The sequence below is a fragment of the Corapipo altera genome, unplaced genomic scaffold (genome assembly GCF_003945725.1).
Source record: "Corapipo altera isolate COAL_440 unplaced genomic scaffold, ASM394572v1 1b, whole genome shotgun sequence".
Taxonomy (NCBI): Eukaryota; Metazoa; Chordata; class Aves; order Passeriformes; family Pipridae; genus Corapipo; species Corapipo altera.
The window spans coordinates 749164-770193 of NW_020884881.1; the positions used below are offsets into that span (position 1 = coordinate 749164).

Sequence of the window (21030 nt, forward strand, 5' to 3'; positions counted from 1 at the left end):
GCTGAAATGAAAATGGGTTATACTTAAACAGAGATCTTTCCATATTGATGCTGTGATTCATATCCTTGACAAATTATAAACCCTTCCTGCAAACTACAAGGGCATTATATGAGAGTTCTTAGATACAGGTCAAAATTATAATAGTAGGTTTGCTGGTATTCTCCTCATAATGGCAATTATACTGACTGAGCAGATTAGCTACTCCATGAGAATTTCAGCTGTACGTGTAATAAGGAATGACATGCTGAATCCTGTCATTGCAAATGTAATTTTTGTTAAAAAAAATCTGTTCCATATTCATAACAGTACAATGACAGGGGAGTGCTAAATATAACGTCATCCTGACTGTAAACAAATATTGTTGATGGAAGTACTGCTTATACCACCATGTCTGCCATTAAGGACACAACCACCGTCTTCGGGAAAACATTCAGAGTCTTGTTCAATTGAGACTGAAAATGAGAGCACTTGGAGAATAGACCCAGGAACCTGGCAACCACACTGCTGAGAAAGGATTCTCTCAACAGAAAAAATTTGCATGTTCACCTCTGTATTACCTAACAAGGACACTCCTGCAATTCTTTATATAGTAGCTAGTGCACAAGCCAAAGGGTAAATAATAGTTATCAAGAAATAGTTCTTCCTCATTTTTCACAAAAATGCTACATATGGTATTAGGGCTAAGCATATTGCGCATCAAGTTCATTATGAAATCTGTAGGAGTCCAGCTAGTGACACCAACAAGAGCAGGATTTGGCCCCATTAACCAGGCTAAAATGTAATTTTATTGGGATTCCCCTCAGTGGCTTTATCTTTTGCATCAGAGAAATGGGTTCAATGGTACACAAATTTCTGGTGAACACAGTCTATTTACTCCTTTCTATAATTTTTTCCTGGGTTTCTGATTAATTTTTAGTTGCATTTTTAGTCAGAACTCATATTTAATTAAGAAACTAAATTATAGACACAGTCTAAAAACCGCTAGCTTCACATAGTGAATTTCTGTTTACTCAATATATGTGATAGCCTCTCATCCATTCTCTAATCCAGTTATTTGCCAGGTCACTTAAGGGACAGCTTTGCTATCCTATCTTAAGAACATGGCAATGGTTTCTTTCGAAGCATGCATAAACCTAATGTAAAATGACTGAAATCAGGTGTAGTCTTTTTTTTTTTTTTCTGTGCCTGTAACTATGTCATCTGTGCTTAATGGTCTAGGTTTCTGACATAAAGAGCCTGAGAAAGAAACATAAGGGTGTGTCACAAGGAAGATTTGCACTGGAGGTGATACACATCATATAAAAGTGTAGAGATGAGGTTTTAGAGTGCAAAGATCAAAGGACACACTCTCTAAAATTACTTTTCTCATTTCACAAATTAATTTCAACAAACTAATTTCCGAACTTCCAATTTTAAGAGATATTTTCTTTAATACCACAGGTGTAAAAATAGCAACTGGAATTATATGTTCTATCTAGCTTTAGGTATCTTACCTAGAAGGGAAACTGTCCTAGGGTATATTTGTATTTGATGGTGTGAGATGGGTCCTTTCACAGAGAAATTGTTGAAGGACCCTCCAAACACTCTGAATCCTCTGCTTAAGGAAGCTCTCCCTGTTGATCAGAGGGGGTCAGCAGATTCCCTGAGCAGTCCTATTAACTCATCCTAACAGACTGTAGTAAAAATAGCCATACCACCAGTGCATTGTCAGCTCTCTTTTTCTAAGAATTCCAAATAGATCTCTTCTCTTTACAGGGCATTTAAAGCTTTCAAACAAAAATCAGTGGAAGTTTTGGAAATCAGTGGAATCTTTGGAATCTTTAGTTATGAACATAGACTTCAAAAGAAGTAGTTTTATTAATTTGCTACTATTTTTCAAGCTCCTCATTGTCAAGGAGCTCCTCTTTGAACTACATCCATGCAATCTTTATAGTCATCACACCAGTCTGTCTTTCCAGATGGAAAATTATTTCATCCTGAGAGGACTACCAGATCAATGCCCCTTCCCATAACAGTGGTTGATATTATTTGTGAAACCCCACAAAGCATCATGATCAATCTTTCTTCGGGTATGTGCATATGTCAGGTGAGAAAAAGCAGTATGCACATCTATTTCATAGTATATATAGGCACAATTCCTCATACTTTTATGCAGCCAGTACCACTTAGTCACAAATACTACTTCAGCTGTGCTCTTTGTATGATGACTTTTAAATATTGGGATAGAAGTACTAGAAAAACCTTTTTTTTTACTACTGAAGAATATACACCATATTAGCTTCTATAAAATCAGGAACACAAAGAACTACCATCCTCTCAAGATTCAGCTGTAACTAGAAAAATAAACATATCACTAAACAAAGCTATATCAGAGAAATGCAAAACCAGTATTACAAAATTAGTTCTCCTAGCAAGACCTTCATTAATAAATCCAGCAGTCCCATTATGAAACAGATACAATTGTTGCTGATTACTATGAAATTACATTTCTTTAAATACACAAACTGATTTTGAATTTAACAGACAAACTTTTGGCCATCATTTAGTTATATCTCTTTCACAGAAACTACAATTGCATCATATTCCAAAACAGAAAATTAGCTAAATTGCTGATAAATATGTACAGCATAGTTAAGTATCAGTGTAAATGAAGAATTCATGGATTATACTACAACAAAATTAATTTTAATGTTCACAAATATTCTGGTCAGTATCTTGGTATTGTAGAAATTAACAAATATAATAAATAATAAAACAACAGACACAACACACTACATCTGTAATACATGCAGACATGCATACAAATAGTAATCACCTGAGTCCTTTTCTGCTGTTGCTAAATAGAAAAAAAAAAGAGAAGAAAAACATCATTACAGAAATTAAACTAATTTAATTTAATTAGGGAAGAAAAAATACCACATAAGGAGATAAAAATCTTCTTAAAATCTTGAGTACGTCACACAAGGGAGGAGTTTTGTCAGGTGAAGAAGAAATGGTGTATGTTTTTAAGTAGTATATGCGTATTTACTAGTCCTGTATAGTCCTTATTTCAGGCTCACACACTGAGCTTGCATCCATATTGTGTCTCCGAATTTAGAAACATAAATAATAGTAAAAGAATACAAGAAACTGAGAATATGAGAATATTAGTTTTACTAGAACCTTATTTTCATCTGCTTTTTAGGTACTTACTGTTGGTCTTTAGCTGATATCATGTAACAGTTACATTTTGACTGACTGATATTATGTTGTTCACTGAAGAAATATTCAAACGAGAAAAATCTCCAAAATGTATGACAGCCACATTTTGAGAAATTCGGGAATATTATAAAGACAAGGACTATATGCTTTCTGTATGCAATTTGGAGTAAGTATTTAATGCATACACTAACATAAATTACTTTCAAGAGAAGAATGTAACTTTAGTGCACAGATACAATAATGCTTCTATAAACCCAAAGAAGCAGAATGGAATCTGTTGCTGAAAGCTATTACATTTATATGGATAAAAATGTAGAATGCTTGTAATGGCCAGAGTACAGAAAGGGACCAATACAGGTCTCATCGCTACTGAAAACCAGTGCATTAAATTTTCTGATGTTATGATGCTGGAGCCCTTCACTTTAAAATAGCATTCCACTTTATTCTCAGAAAAGTACTTATTTCTCGTTATATATGCAATGACCTATTGTGCTTTCAGTTTACAATTACATGCATGTAAAACTACTTAAAGAAATCTAGTTGTGTTCTAATCAAAAGGCAATAAATCCAAAAAGAAATTTGCAAGTCAAAATATGGACAATAGTTTTGTGTGCTGTTACAACTTACTGCAGTGTTAACAGTGTGCATACTTTAAAGTCCAAACTTTGCTACTTTCAGTGGAAGTCCTACAGTTTAAAATCTTAGGAAAAGATGAATTTACATCACTGCGAAAAACTTTTCCAAATCATTTTATTTTCAGTGAGTTTATATATCTTTTGCAAGCTTCTGCCATATTGAAAAAAATATTTCTATTTTTATAGCCATTTTTTCAACAGGTTTGCACCACGACTTAAATACTGAACATTAAAAATTCCCTTTCTGAATACAGAAAGACAAAAATAATGAAAACACTTATTTTTTCTTTTCATTTTCCAGAATAGATTTATTATTCATCCTTTTTTCTTTAACATAACATGATATCATAATTAATTATGATAAACTGGTTACTAAGATGGTTTCATGTTGTTACTTCCATGATATAATACTGGTTGCCATAGTGATGAGATGGGTCTTTTGTTAATCCCTTGTGAGATTGGTTAACTCATATTTTTCAGAGAATTTGAGCAGAAATGAAAAAAATCTTGGCTTTACAATATTGCTAAACAGATGAAGCTTCTTCATTTTGCTGCTATGCTAACATTATTTCTTCTAGTGTATTGCTAGAAATATATGCTATTAAAAATGCATAAAAATTAGCATTTTTTAAAAACAGAATTCATCTTTCAATATTTCCCTATAATTAACTTTATCTCCAAAAAGCAGTTCTATAGATGTGCATACAGTTTTCTACTCCTGAGTATATCTGTACAGGCGTATCTCAGGCTTTTTTTGCTTTATGCAGAATAAGAGATGTGTCTTGACAAGACTATTATGATTTCCTTTTTGTTCTACATAAGGATTACAAATAGTAAATTGAAACTGTGTATCCTTGTCATTTTTTTATTTTGCAGAATTTTACCTAATTTCATTATTTACTTTCTAGAACATACCTAAATTCCAGAAAAACTTCTGATTACCTTCAAACCTAATATTTTGTCCCATTAATTAATTTAGACAATCAGGATGTAATTAAGGTTTTAATAATAAGATTATTATTATACATCTGACAACACAGCAGCAAAAATAAATAACATTTATCTATCTGTGTGCCTTATAAATACTTTAGAAAAGCACCTATACCCAGAGTTTTCAAATTTCATAGTAGTGACACTGCTAAGGAAAGAATTTTCTGTCAGTAGTTTAATTACTAGAAATAGTTAGAGAAATAAAAAATAACTCATAAACAACCTCTTAGATTTATTAAAAACTCAAAATAAGAACAAAGGGCAACTTAAATTAGGAAGTTCTAGTCTTTCATTCAAACAGGGTCCCAGGAGGCATATTAAGGCAATGAATAGGAAAAAGCCCCACAGTTCACCAGCTGAGATTTTAATGAGATATTTCCCCTTGCTGTGGAAGGGGTTTATTCTAGAAAGGGAAAAGGTTGCTCTTAGAATATGTAGTTAATAGGCATTGTTGGCTTTTACAGCCATTTTGGCAGTAGATTGCTGTACTAACCTTCTATTTTGGCATATTCTGTAAGTCGAGTGTAATTGATCAAGGCAGCCTTCTCCAGACATTTTTTAACCACTTTCTTCACCTCTTCTGCTGGTATGGGCGTGGCAATATCTTTCATTAAAACCTGTGTCAGAGACAATTATACCACTTGATTACAATCATTACCCAAACCCCACAGGAAAATGATAAGAGTATCCTAAAGTTACTACAGATCTGATAATGATTAAAGGTAGAAATCAAAAAGGAACTATTTCAGCTGGTGGAACCAGATATTCATCTCTGAAGGTTTCTGTTCAACCCTGGTTTGAGTGCCTACTGTTTGGCATCTTGCAGCCTGCCAGTCAGTTTTAGTTTGGGTGATGTCAAGACCAGTATAACAATAGCATTCCGTGGATGGGCTGGATCATGGTTACCACCAAAGATGCGGTTGTGGAAATTTGCTTTGTTCTCACCTGTGGAAAAGCTTCCACCATTGCACAACCATGGACTCTTCAACAGGGTAAAGTTATTCAAATTCAACATGTCCTTGCTGTGAAAAAAATGTCATCTGTAGTAGACAGGGAAAACACTGAACTTTTGGTGGAATATTTTATTTCGGACAAGTAGAAGAACACACCATATAAAGGTTTTCAAAACCTGCGAGTTGTTCTTACCTCACCTGTTGCAAGTGAGGTAAACTGAGAATCTATACCTCTTTATATGAATGCAATGTTATATACTCTGGAGTGCTATATAAAAAAAGGAATACTGTTAAAAATTTACTTGCATTTTTCCTTTAATTCTATAATCCATTAAATTTCAACAGGTAGGTGTAAAAAAACCTCCATATGTTTTTATCACATTTTAAGGTAAATAATAAAATTTCAGATAACTCACAACCTTTAAAAAATGCTTCTCCAGTGGATTCCCAGACAAGCTACATCCTCATACAATATATCTAAAAATTGTTGTTATATGAGGGGAGCAAGAGATATGGTCTGGGGAAGAACATGGTAGAAAAGAAACAGGTTCAGCAACAGAGAAGCTATTAGGAAGATATTACAGCAAAGAAGACAGAACTACCATACTTGCACACACATATGGCTTATCTGTCTTAACTTGCTTCCTTTTAATTAATAAATTCTGGGTTATTCAACAAATGAATATACACTATACAAAACCTTTTATTCTGAATCTGATTTTTTTTCAAAATTTTCAAAGACAGGTAAAATAAAATGGTTCTTACCCATTCTGCATCCACAAATATAGGCATATACATTTATTCCCAGTCAAGACTGACAGCAGTGTTGCTTGAGCACCAGCTATAGTACCATTGCTGTTTGTAACAGCAGGAATGGTGAGAGGAAATGGATGTTTCATATAGCACAAAGGAATCTACACAGCACTACAATCACTGAGATTGTAAGTGAAATAAAACATATATACTCAGAATCTTTATGTGTTTTTCAAACATGGTAGAGGTTTTCTAAGATGGAATCTCTATCTATGGAGTGTTCTGCAGTGCAGAATAACTAATATTTGCTAGGACCAAACTGTTCAGATTTTGGCAAAGCAACACAGCTTGGGATCTAAGCTTCTTTTGAATTCATATCTTCATCAGACACCTGCTGATACAATTACTCTGGAATCTCTACTGGAATTTAAAGTCTTCTTTCCTCAGAGATGACTGAGATGCTTTTATCATTATGAGGTATTCCCCTTTCCAGTCAATACAAGAGGATTTTCTGGGCAGGAGTTTACCTTTATAGCCGTCCTTGTCAGATCTGCTGCATATAGCTTTTGCTTCTTAAATTGACTCAGTTTATGCATTTATGGAATATTATTTGAATTATATAGAAGCTTTTTAATGTTACATACAAATACAGACAACATCAGCAGCATAGAAGGCATTGAAAGCAGGAAAAGGGGGCTGTAGAGTAGACTTGTACTACTTTAGAGATAATGCTGTGTAAGCATTAAATTAAATAGAAACAGCATCTATACAGTGGCTTGAAGTGAAAGTCTAGTAAATAAGCCTTGCAGAAAAAAAGCTGTTTGCCTCTGTGGAAGACATTAAGAAAGAAAAAAATGAATCTTTCAGAGAGCAGTTAAAACTAGTAGTAAAATATCTGAGAAGACATGAGTCTGCTTTCAACAGTCTGAAGGCAAAAGAAAAATGCAGGCTCATCAGTCATGCAGAATTTAAAATATGTTCTCAAACTTACCCTTTCAAGTAATGAAAGTGTGGCTTTTAAAGCTCCTTCAGGACGTCCAAAAGGGAAACAGTATCTTAAAAAGTAAAAAGATATTAAAAAAAATTGGAATTATAAAACCTGTGTTACAAAGTTAGTTTGAGATGCAACTGTACAAAACTTGCACTAAATTATGTTAGCAGACGACTCCCATACACCAAATATTAATAAAAGCAGAAAGGCTCTTCAGTAGTCTACCATGGAGTACATAGATAGTACAGCAGTATCAGCCCATCAGCATCTCAGGCCTAAATACAGAAAAAAACTCCAAAAGGCAAAGAGCATTACTTCCAATTTCTCAATTAGGAAGGATATTTAAAGGTCTCTGACGAGCTTAATTGTCATGTTCCTGGAAATAGGTACTATTTCTTATGTAGCCATGACTGCTACTGCAGCTATGAATTATCATTATGTATATTATACTTTGTTTCAATATTGGATGGAGACAAGAATAAAATGCCAGATATTTTAGTTTCTAGAGATATAGGAGAGTATAAATGCTGGCAGATATTCCATATTTTTTCCTATTATATCAAAATACTTTGGAAAAGCACTTTATGTTATCTTAAATTTTATCTACTACAACTTAAACCATACCCACTTCTAAAATTCTGTAAATTAAAAAGTGATTGTATTCATAGCTTTGTTTTTTATTTTTGTTTACTGAATGATCCAATATAGCAGCTCAATGAGAGTACAATGCTCAGGCAACTGCAACCTCTCTTAATCCTGTCTATAAAATCTTGCTGGGATATCCCCAATTGAAAAAAGGATTTTTTACTTTGCTGAGATTATTTTTTTCTTAATATTACTCAGTGAGAATGGTAGCCTCCTATTTTAATGTTTTTCACTAGTCATATCTTTTCTAATGATAAAAGGATTCAGACCAGTAAATTTTAGATCTACATTTTGGTCAGCCAAAATAAAGCCTTGTAAATGAGGTCAAAACAGGATTTCCTGCAGCGAGAATTCCAGTATTTGTTTTTATCTCTGGAAAGACTCGAAAGAGAAAAGAGACATTTCACTTAATTTTTTTTTTATTTCTAACATTTGTTCACAGAAAGAAATAGCAATTGCTCTTCAGTTGGCAGAGCACTGTTTGTCTGTATTGACTAAATAGGATTTTAGGGCAAACCTTAGAGTGCTCTGAAGGATGGAGGCATTTGTCTTTGAATGACATATTTAATTGCTCTTGAGGAGTTTCTAAGGATGTTTAAATTTGCTCAAAATCCACCAAGACTGAGGTAGGAAGATTCTATGGTTACTGATGTAGTTCAAGCTCATCAACATAACTCTAATGTGTATGCTAGAAGACGTGATTGGGTTTTCTATTTGTTCCAACTCAAAAGATTATTTAGACATTATTGTACATTTTGTAATTTGTCTCATGCATGTGAAGGCTTGAATGTAGGAGGCAGTCTGTCCTAAGCAGCTCTGTATTGCTTCTCTTGCAAGAGCTCTTTACTCCCATGGAAGGCAGGAAAAAGAAAATGTGTCAGGGAAGAATCTTTAAAGGAAAGGACGGATCTTTTTTTTCCCTGAAGGAATACTCTCTGAGAAGAATTCTAACTCTCTTTAGTTTAATATAGATATGAAGTCCCAAGTGAAGACTGCTGTGTACTCTGTGCTAAAAAAAATCCCCAATGACCTTTGATGCCAGTGAAAACATGGCATTTACCTCATCAAACCGGAGGGGCATTCAAAAAGCTCATAGCCAACCATGCCTAAAGAAAGCAAGCTGTTTCACACAGCACTATTTAAACCATGGAACTGGTTGTCATAAGGTGATACAGAGACAAAAATTTCTACAAACACAGTCTAAACAAGGATTAGATTGACAGAATAGTGGTAGATAGGTTGGCTTGGTGTGATAAACTAACAGGTTTGGTGGTCTATGTGCCATTTCTATGCTAAGCTCCATAAACCATCAATTGCTACAAAATTAGCAGGAAATCCAACGTTTGCTCTGCTTCTTGTAGTCCTTCCCTAAACATCTTTTATTGGTATTAACAGTCCTTAGTATGACACACTTTAGTGAGGATGATGGCCCTGAGCTGATTTAGTAAAGATAAGTATATCATGAAACTAAGAAAATTACATTAGATACCAAGAAAATTTTTAGCTGCTATCAAAGTTGTTCTCTACTCATATGATTTTTCTGATCCACAGTAATCCAGAAATAGTTATGACTTAGTCACTTCCATTCAGACAATTTTCTTTGTTAGTTACACAAAGTTTCAAGTTTAAAGAATCAACAAAAACAAGACCTATATTCTTGCACAATCTTTTCTAGCATAAAAAATACAACTCACACGATATACAAATTTTAAGTACAAACACTTGTGTAAACAAATTATTCCATATTAATCTATTGAAAATTTTTTTGCAGGTAGACTATTTTCTATTCACTCTACTTGTTCAAGACCAAAATTGAACATTGCGAGAAAATTCTTCCAGAAAAAATCTTAGCAGTCATTGAATAATTTACACACTCACCTGAAATGGCTTATTTGGTTTTCCAAAAGGGAGGAAAGTCTATCCTTAATTTCCTCAAACCTTTCTTTCTCTTCAACAGATACTGTTCCAATTCCATCTGGCCTGTAATATTAAATATTTAATAATTGTTGATATCTCTTCATGCTGATTTGTATTTGAACAATGATCTTTATTTCTAAAGCTTTCATTTAACACATGTGCTAATGCACCTTCCTCCTTCCCCCTTACCTTGAAGGATAAGCAGTTACTTTTGAATATTGTTAAAGAGTAGACTGCAACTAGACAAAGAATTGAACCTTTGAGCTGAACTTTTAAATTCAGGTCCAAAGTTTCTATCTGATCCCAATATGAGCACAAGGGAACATATATCTCTCCCAAATAATTCCAAAAGGTAGACAATATCCTTTCCCAAGAAAATTAGTACTATTGGCATGGTAGAGAGGCCTACTCGAATCTTGTTAAATTTCAACTCCTTGAATCTTCCATATATTTTCCCAGAGGAACAATATGGCTGAAAGTGACTCTAAAACAAAGGTGGGAGGGAAACTATCGTGAGAACAGCCATAGCAGGCAAGACTTAGGAAGCCCCCTGCATGGTGAGCATGGATTTTGATTCCTCATCCTACACTGACAAACGGCATCCTGTAATCAAGACTTCCATATAGATACAGCAATAAAGATGCAACAAAAAAGTCTTTAAAAAACAAAAGCAGTGGCATTTTTTCAAACATCAAATTTAAGTCCCAACAATTAAAAATAAGCCCTGTGATATGTATGTTAAGCATACTTAGTCTAAAGTCTTAGCCTAAAGGTGTTATTAATGTATTTATATTAAAATGATGACAAAAGTAAAAAATGTTAAATACACTGTCCCCAAATGGTATTTTTACCATACAATCACAATTTCCCCACATACAACACACTTTAAAAAGAAGTATTTCAAAACTTCCTGTTATTACTGTCTTAACTTTCGGCTGCAGGGTAACAAATCAGCTACCGCTTCCCACCTGAGTTTCTGACCCTGACGCTGGGAGTGGATCTGCACTGCATCTTCTCCAGAGCCTCCAAAACTATCTCAATGTTTCTAGAGAAGATGACATGCAGAAAGACAACATTTTGTGAATGTTCCAAGAATCATTCTAGAATTCTATTAATATCTTTTTCCTAAATGGTTACTTTAACTTTCTGCATTATACTTAAATCTGGGAGGGATGAGTTGCTACCTGGTCATGACAATAAACAATTCTCTCACCCTTTAAATCCCTTATATTTGTGACCTGTCAAGTCAAGGTGGGAAGAATGCCTGAATTCCTTAAATTATTGTGCAGACAACAATAAAAAATCAGATATGGTAGGGATAGGAGTAACCAGGCACATCAATACACCATTGTATAAATTTGATGTGAAAGAGCAAAAAACTTATCTTTTCTCTTTTGATGGATGCCAGGATACTTTACCTCAGCCTTCTGACAGATGGAATGAGCTAAAATTTAAGTAAATTGCACTGTCTGATTTTATTGTCAGGAGAGATCGTGCTTTGGAGTGATAAAGCAAATAGTTCTGTCATATTAAGCCTCACTGAGGCATGTCATATATATGTCAGAAAAGACCTAGGGCTTCAGATAACAGTAAGTGAAAAAGGTGAGCCAGTAGGATGTCATATCTGTCAACCTGCACTAAGACTAGGATCACTATGTACCAGGGACCTGTCACTTCACTGAGTTTGTTGTCATAAAGAACCTTGCTAACAACAACTAAAATTTTCAGAACTGCTAAATATATTTTCAGTGGATGTTTGCATAGAAGCAGATGTCCCAGAAGAAAAGAAGGAGTAGACAAAAAAGCGTTACAATACTGTGCCATCTATAGTACTGAAAAATTCATCTCTTGAAAATGTGCTTTTAGAAAATAGCATGAACTCTGAATCATAACTTTGCTTCTTCTTGTTGCAAGCTTATTGCAACAAGAACAATATAAACATGCATTTTTGCAACACAATTCTGTGTCGTGCTGGTGATAATTTTTTCTACTTTTGGGAACATCTATCTACTACTGATAAAAAAAGAATCCATGGAAAAAAAAGTATCTGACTCTGAGATGAGCGGAGATAGAAAAAACAGATAAGTAGTTTCAAAATTCTCACTAATTTCATCATCTAAGTCTTTTTTTCTTTAATTACTTTGAAGACTGGATAAAATAAATAACAGTGGTTTGAGCTAGCTATTTTTATTTATTAATTACTGTGTCTGCCAAGAAAATCAGACTCAAGTAGGCACTTGGTTTGCAAAAGTTTAGGTCATCCATAAACTATGCAAGAACGATTTTGCAACTAAAAGCAACAACAAATGTGTCTTTCCTATTATCCCAAATATTATGAATAATGGTTTGGATTTGATTTTTTTCAATTCAAAACCAGCGCTAAGCTTTCTTGTTGCAGCCTGGGACTCCTCTTACAAGAACTTGGTGAAGAAAAGTGATGTACTGTCTTAAGAATGGTTTTCATTTTAACATAATTTTCTCAAGAAGGTACAGAGAGAGTGGATTTTCCTTTCCTCCACACTCTTTTTACTCCTTATTGTTCACAACTATTTTTAGGATTAGAGAACTAGGTGGAGCAGTGAACACTCAAAACCCAAGTAGCCTTCTCTCTCTCTCACTTATAGTAGTTTTCCATTTTTTGAGAACTCTGTCAATTGGATTTGGATTGGCCTGTCTTGTCTGCTTAGATCACAGTCTAACTGGCACAGATGTAATGTTATCTCTGGTCACAAGTCAAATTGTTTAATTCGCTCAGACTTAAATATCAAAAGAGATTTGAAATAAATACTTCACGAACTAGAGCTAGTAAATTCAAGTGGAAAATAGTTGTCTGACCATAAGCCATTTAAATAATAAAGAAAAATAATGGTTGACCAAAATTTTAAAACAAATTTTTACTGTGAAAATCTTGCAAGATTGCTGGCCTGACAGCAGTTACTCTAGGGAAGATGAGTGATTTGGTGGTGGATTTTGGTTTTCTTCTTGAAACTGACTGTTTTTCCTCATTTGATACAATCCTTTAAGGCTTGGAGTACCCTCTAGTATTATTTAACTATAGACAAGTGTTAAAACCTACAATAATTTGCAGAGGTTACTTTATGCATAGTACGATTAAGATTCTTGTGAATACCTATGGCATTTGAGATTGTATTTCAGTTCCAACAGGAATTAGATATGATGGACACTGGGTTGACTGCAGATTGTTTCCAGCCCTCAACTTTGGAAACAGCTTCTCCTAGTGGCCTCTCAGAGCGAGAATTGTTACTTCAAGCAAAACTGCTTTGTTGAGACAGACTTGGAAATACTAGCCGAGTATGGCTGACTTTTGTCCTCAGGAACATTGTTGATACTGGTACTTTTTTGCAACTTTATATATTTTAAAAATGTTGGAAGTCTTTTCAATGAGCTTTCCTCATTAAACAAATAGACCATCACTTTGGTCTTTCACGAGGAGAGTAATTCACAGATTGATATTCTAACATACACACTCAGATAAGAACAGTAAGGTTGACCAAAAAAAAATTTGCCAAATATGAGAAATCATGATGAAAAATAAAAGAAAATAAATAGAATAAAACAAAATAAAAAATACTTCAGCCAAGGTCTTACTTCAAGACATTTCTGTAATAAACTACATTTCAAGGGTGTAGAAAAAAAAACAAAACTAAACTTAAATGGCATCTTCTCTCCTAGAAACAAATAGTTTTAGAAGACTGCAGTGGTTTCTAAGAGTGCTTGTTTTTAAATTCAGTAGGGCACACAATCAAATGAAAGAACAGTGACAAGTTTCAAATTAGCAAGACAAAAGTTTGGCTGCTTCTTTCTTAGTAAACCAAAGATTTAATTGTTTAGAATTTTGATGTAGAATTTTTATTATCTATTTATAGGACTTCAATATTCAAGGACTTTAATATGGAAATTTTCCTTTAAAATGCAACTGTATTAATTAAGGCTTTTGCAGAGTCTACAGTTTATGTTAGAGAAATCTAAGAACAAGGATTTACACTATCAGCTTAGAAGCAGGCAGAGCAGAAGTCTTTTTATTAACTGAAAATGAAGAGAGCACCTTATCCCATGGCATTTAAACATAGCTTTAACCAGCAGACACTTGAAGACCAAGCATTTTGTTGTTTATATTGATTATTCTTCAAACATTCTGACCAAAAAATGGCACAATAGAGTCTTCTTCTGTATGCATTTCTCGGGCTGCTCCTACATCTCCTTACGGGTCATACCCTTTTTTCACAACTGAATGAAAGGGACCAATTCTGAAGGCCACTAAAACAGATTACAGTGATAAATCAGGTTAATTTTAATAATGTTTTATGCAGTTATATTTTAGGTATGATTCGTTAGTACCTTTCTACTGAAAAGCAACGCATGTGCTAATATAATATCGTTTTACCCAATCTATAAGGGTATGTATAGGCAGTAATCAGATAAAACTAATGACAAAACATGGTATAATGTTTAGAGAAAGTAAGAGTAAGTAATAGCGTTAGCTGTTCTTTTATTTAAGATATTTCCTCCAAGCATAACAGAAGCAAGAACCCTATCAGAGAGTCTACAGGGCCAAATAATGGCAACGATCTAAATGGCCCTCTAGAGAGGGCAAGGCTATGACATGGATAGGAAATTAATTTTTTGTATCATTATGAAGGAAATTATCATGAAGAAGACTTCTGTGCTGGAACCCTTCTTTGTTCATAGCAAAAGAATTCTTAATTTTCAGCACAGAATCTGTTAAAAATTAAAGTGAGTGAAAAAAAACCCTTATGTAACATATTAGAAAAACGGACAGCAGTAAGTTGCCAGGACCACTTGGCAACCTGAATTACCTATGGTTATGTGAAAGTTTTCACTGAGAACTGTCACCCTCCCAAGGAATCAGAATGGGAGAACGTGAGATCAATTTAAAAACCAGAAAAAGTCTCCAGGGAACTTAGGGGGAATTACAGACCAGGAAGTTTTACATACGTCTCAAAAAATTAAAGGAACTGTAATATAAGGAACTATAATAACCTTTTATTTAAGGATAAAAGTAAAGAAAAAATGGGTTAATATTACCTACTGTGAAGTCTGTATGGCTTTGAAGCCATGAGACAGAGAAATCTTACCTTCTGATCTTGAAGTTCTCTAAAGGGATCAAAAACAGGTGGGTAAGTGTGACCTGACTCATATGAGGTACCTGGATTTCCAAAGCTCTTTTGTCAGAGTTCCTAATCAAAAGCTTTTAAAGGCAATTAAGCAGCCACTGAGTAAAAGTCCTTACATTTGCATTTAAAATTGGAGTGGTGAGTCCATGCTATGAAGGTATGTTACCAGCAGAGTTCTGCAGAGATCTGTACTGAGACTTGTGCTATTTCAGATTATTCATAAATGATGTGGCTAACAGCTAAGAACTGAGGTGAAAGCAAATGTAATTGTAATGATAGTTATATGGCATAGTGTGGAATTCCAGAAAGACCTCATGAAATCAGGCAGCAATAAAACAGCAATCAATAATCAACATAGATAAATGTAAGGAAAAATCAGTTGTTATTCAGAATGGAGATCTTGGTGTTATGATGGATAATTCCACGAAACTGTCCTGTTCAGTAGCAGTCAAAGAAGCCAATCAGCATCTTTGGGAATCACCAGAAAAGGATAAGGAACTAGCAGAAAACATCCATCCAGTGTAATCGTTGCACTGTTCGCTCATATTTGTTAAATCTTAAATTGCAAAGAGAAGACAGAACAGGATTTTTCTTTTCTCTCCTTTATCTCTCCAACAGCAACAGAGCATGAAATGAGATGTGTACGAGTCAAGTTCAAAGCAAGAGGTCTTCAAGCAAGAGGAGGCCAAGTTGTAGAATTTGCTGCCAAAGGCGTCAAGGGTGAAAAGGGTTTACTGAGGTTCAGGGGTGCAATGGACAAGTACCTGAAACAAAGGTTCACTCCAGGTTATCAAACAGGCATATTCTGAGCTGCAGAGTTAGGAGTCTGAAACAGGAAATATTGCATATGCTTACCCTTCTTTTACTCCAAGCAGGACAATGCTGGAGAAAGATGACTGACTGGCTTCTTAGAAGAACCCTGATTCAATAAGACTGTTCTTCTATAGAGACATACATGTGCTGAAGGTTTTACAGTGGAGAGAGAAACTAATTCTCTTTGGTTATATACTGATTTTTGTAGTATTACTTTCACATTCACTTCTCATATTTGAACTTCCAGTAAATCAGATATCTTTCTGAATAGAAAAAGGTATAAGCAGGGAATATTGCTTGAATTTTGAATTTTTCAATTCAGTCTGTAACTCAGCAGGTGGAAAGAAGTCACTTTGCACTTCATGTGATACCCACCAGCATTCATTTCAGACAAGAGGAACTGAATAGAAGTCACAGCATGAAAAGTAGACAAGAGTGAACATGATGGGGAAGAAAACAATAGCTCCTACCTGGACTGTTTAGACAGAAATGTCAGCATTCAGGAATATCCTATAGTTCCTTGTTCTGCCCATTTAACTTTCACCAGCAATACACAATTGTATGCATAACTGCAGTGCAAAAAGTGTACTTGTGAACCAACGACTTTGATGGAGACCATATAGTGGAACATTTCAAAAGAAAAACATTGTGATGAGAAGCCAAAGGAGATGCTTCTGTGTAAAGCTACATAGAATCAGAAGTACAGCCAAAGAAAGATGATTTTATTTGCTGGAGGAAATGAAAACAGTTGATTCAGAAACAAGGATGTGTTTTTGTTTAAACACATCAAGGCTATTCTTTTAACAAAATATTTTCCTTTTTGGCAATTTAGGAATAGAATGTCTTAATAATATCATCCCAAAAAGCAGAAATGCCTTTTCTACATAAGCAGTTTGTTAGCCCAGTTGTAATGGGCTAACTCTTTCAGCAGGAAAGGAGAGGCACAAATAAGGCCTGAATTTCTCACTCTAGGACTCAGCACATTGTCTTCAACCCTGACTAAATGTTTCTGTTCCCAAAACAACAACATTGGCAAAAGACACACCAATTACCTGTATGCTTGATAAATCTACCAGAAGTTGTTACCTACATCTTCAACTCAGGAAGTTGTTAGGGACTGTTTTCTCTGGTGAGATCAGGAACAAGATCTGCTGCATACAGCCTACACCAGAGCTCAGTTCAGGTCTCCTCTGTGCTCCACAATGTCCCTGAAGCTCCAGGACAACAATTTACTTTTACATGTTTATTCCAGGTGTTTTGAAATAAACCTGTCGTTATTATGTTACAGTCTGCAAGAGCAGTACAGCCTGCAGCATGAAAACAGAGTTTATGTTTCAAGTCCTAGGGTGCAGCAAAAGAGCATAGGCGAAACCTGAAGGATCAAAAACATGTCAGAAGAGTTTTGGAAACATATGAAGGGTGGAAAGAGCCAAAGCTGATTAAGTCTTGTTCATAATGTTTACTGGGAGCAGTACTCTGTACATGCAATCCCACAACTGAGACAGAGATCTCAGTGCCTATAACTAATAGCTAGTTAGGATCCATTGTATGAAAATGCTTCCTCACCAGTTTTATTTAAGAAATCAGATGTGCTCATCATATGTCCTGGCATGGCTCTGGTATATTTTGTGGATTTGCTCTGATTTGTGCTTGAGTTCCTCCTCACCAGACTACCACAAATGACGGTGAGTGACACCTGTATCTGATCGTTTGACTGATGTCACTAGATTGCCTACTATTTTAAAATTCATACCTAAAAGAAATGGACAATGTAAACTACAGATACGGCTGCATTGCTACGTTCTCCTTCATCACCTGACTTCAAGATCAATTTCGATGATCTTTCTCAGGCTAGTGGAAGGTCTAAGATCCCTCTGTGAAGCGAAGATGACATACAAATTAAATATATCGTGCCCAGAGTATAAAGCTCTTTGTTCTGTGGTCTTTCTAATTCCCAGCCTGAGTTATAAAACTAAGATGTATAACGCCAGGGACCAGCCTAGAACTTTGGCCTGTCACGCATTGTCTGTGAAATCCTTTTCTCCCTTTTACTATTTCTTAGTGCTGTGGTAGATGAATGAGTGGATATATTATGTGCCTGTATATGTGTGTCTGTCATTCTCAGTGAGCATGTCTGCTTCTGTCCTTGACTTACTTTTCTTCTTTCTTCTTGTTTCTTTTTATTTCCTTTTTTACAATATCTCAGTTCTAGTCAGACCCTCTCTGTTCAACACTTCTTTTATTCCTAAAACACTCATAATGCTATTCAAAGAATATCTGTACAGTAGGAATAGACAGAATACAGAGTGCTTACCACTGTAAATGATGTGCTCCCTGAGATATTTTCATGCACTGCATGCACTGTTGTCCTTCACTCAAATTATGAAATAAAAAGAAATGTATCTACCTTTCTTTTGAATTCTTGAAATAAGTTTGAGCAATTATCACTGTATATTTGTCTTCATAGGTTGAAAACAGTAATAAAAAGGCGAGAAACAACAAAGACTTAGACTCAATAGAAAATACAAATGTGTCAGGTTCTTCAGGAACTGACAAAGAAGCATGCTTTTACAGAGAATAGTTACCAAGTAAAAGCCAGAAATTTCCTAACTTACCAGTATGAATGCTAAGATCCTTGACAGTATTTCAAGCACATTCAAAAACATTTCAGTTTTGTATATTATTATCAAGGATTACATATTTTCAATTTACCACTATGAAATCACTCAGGTCACAAACACCCAGCTCCAGATGAGGCGTTCTCTGAGCCAATGAAGAGAACAATATCCTTCATAAGGATTGCCCCTTCTTCTCTGGCTTCCATACAAGTAAAATGGCCTCTGTGGCTAACTGGTTGAAAAGCAACATAAGCATACACCTTGAGAAGAAAATACCTCTCTTTTCCAATTCCTACCAAGATTCAGTTTTGGGGATTTACTGACAGAATTACAGTAATAGCTTTTTGGGACTGTGAGGTTTATCTCTAGTGGCAGGATTGGATCAGTTGGGAGGATCTACTGGGTTTTCCCTTGCTATTTTTGAACTTTTTAAACATATCTGGTACAGCAGTCTATAAATCTAGTGCACAGAATGGGTATAAATGCATGTTATCCTATAATTTGATGGATTGCCCACCCCACTCCCCACTCGAATACAAGAAAGACATGGATAAACTGGAGGAAGTTCAGTGAATGTCCACCATGATAGCCAGAGACGAGAGCACTTGCTTTGAGGGGAGGCTGAGGAAGTTGGGATTGTTTAGCCTGGAGAATAGGAGGTGTCTAGGGGGACTAAATGACAGCCCCCCAGGTGTACTGGGAGGTAGACAAGAGACAATTGATTTAATTACACTGAAATTAGACAGGTTCAAATTGGGTGAAGACCTGACTGGATAAAGCCCTGAGCAACCCGGTCTGACCTTGCAGCTGATCCTGCTTCAAGCAGATGGTTTGCTTAGACACCTCCTGTGGTCCTGTGGCTATCCAATGATCCCATCTGCAGTACACATTGTTCAACAGCAGAGATAGTTCTCTCACAGTTTGCAACAAGATATAGATGAAGCAAAGCTTCTTTTAAAGAATGTGCTTAGCATAGCAAAGCAACAACTTAATTTCTTCTGAGTCTTTCACTTGCAAGTGGAATGAAGACATCATCCCAAGAGAATCACTGTGATCACAAGCTCCTGAAGCAGTCTACCTGTCTAGTGGAAAGGATTCCTGAAGTGTCATATCTCTTCCTGTCTGGGGTCACACCAAATTCCCAATATATGTTACTTCACTCCGTGGTAGCACAGCCAGAAGAACTCAGTATAGTATGATTAGGTGCCAAGCTACAGACTACAGAAAAAGAGTCAAAATTTCCCTTAAACTGCAAAATTGTTCAAAATGTTCACTGAAAATACAATTTAGTAACACAACACAAATGTAGAATAAAGAAGACTATCGTTTTAACAGGATGATATCCTTTAGCCTTGAATCAGCCTGTACCTATACAATGCCCAAGAAAACAAACTGCATTAAGACAGTACACACTGAAAGGAGACATTTTTTAACAGTAATCTCTACAGAGCCTCCAATACCCCTGAAGAAACTTTCATGACTGATTTCTGAAATGTGCTACATCCCTACCTGGTGAGTATAGGGGCCTATACATACTTTTACCCAGACTATGCATTTAAAGACTATGAATTTAAAAGTATATAATTAAATTACCTGTTACCATGAACATGAGAAGCACAAAATGCAAAACTGTAGTGGAGCAAGGTTGGATCAATGACAGAACCATTTTCTGAATATTCAATCAATTCATCAAGGTAGCAAAGATGTCGGTGGCAGCCTCTCACTCCGTAGCGAGCACAGTATTCATCTAATACGAAGACTTGACCTGGGCTAAACCAGCCCTGAAAGAGAAAGGCAAAAAAACCCCACAACATTTTGAGATTTCTGTTCCCACTCTCAGCTTTTAAACTAAATAATGGAAGCATATATTTTTATGTCCATTACATAAACTTTTTCTACTAAAATTACTTAAATCTGGCTAATGCTGATGGCACTGGAAGAACCTAGATCCAACAATAGCCCTCTTACTGAAAGGATTAATTGTCTGGAAACTATTTGCAGTTCTGAGTAACCACTGTTATGAAATATATAGCTTACAAAAACCACACAAATACATTCAAAGTCTGGTATGGATTAAATTATATAAAAACATAATATAAAATAGATTAACACTTTAAAATAATTAATTTTGTTAAAGTAATCACTTTTAAGCTGCAAGTGAATATTTGGGTAATGCTGAGGGACATTACATGTCCCTTACGTGGACATTAAAAGACAGTTTCTGGATGGTCAGTTCTCTGTGGCTGCAACTTTAAGGTTTTGACCACAGTCTGACCATTTACTCTGTTTCTTATGTAATATGCATGCACTTTTAACAGCTTTTTAATGACTTTTACTAGGAAAGAGATACAAAGCTAG

General features: G+C 35.2%; 1 protein-coding gene across 20 annotated transcripts in view; it reads right to left on the reverse strand.

Moving 5' to 3' along the window:
* Positions 1-21030, reverse strand: part of CADPS2 (calcium dependent secretion activator 2) — a 288249-nt gene that overhangs the window by 69880 nt on the left and 197339 nt on the right. For 11 of the 20 annotated variants that reach the window (XM_027639593.1, XM_027639606.1, XM_027639599.1 and 8 more), the window contains 5 exons: positions 20266-20453; positions 10047-10148; positions 7524-7587; positions 5320-5443; positions 2816-2836 (listed from right to left, as the gene is read on the reverse strand). In XM_027639593.1, the coding sequence (XP_027495394.1) occupies positions 2816-2836; positions 5320-5443; positions 7524-7587; positions 10047-10148; positions 20266-20453 (499 nt within the window). The remainder of the gene's footprint in view (positions 1-2815; positions 2837-5319; positions 5444-7523; positions 7588-10046; positions 10149-20265; positions 20454-21030) is intronic. The other 9 variants (XM_027639611.1, XM_027639600.1, XM_027639596.1 and 6 more) reach the window with 1 other exon arrangement.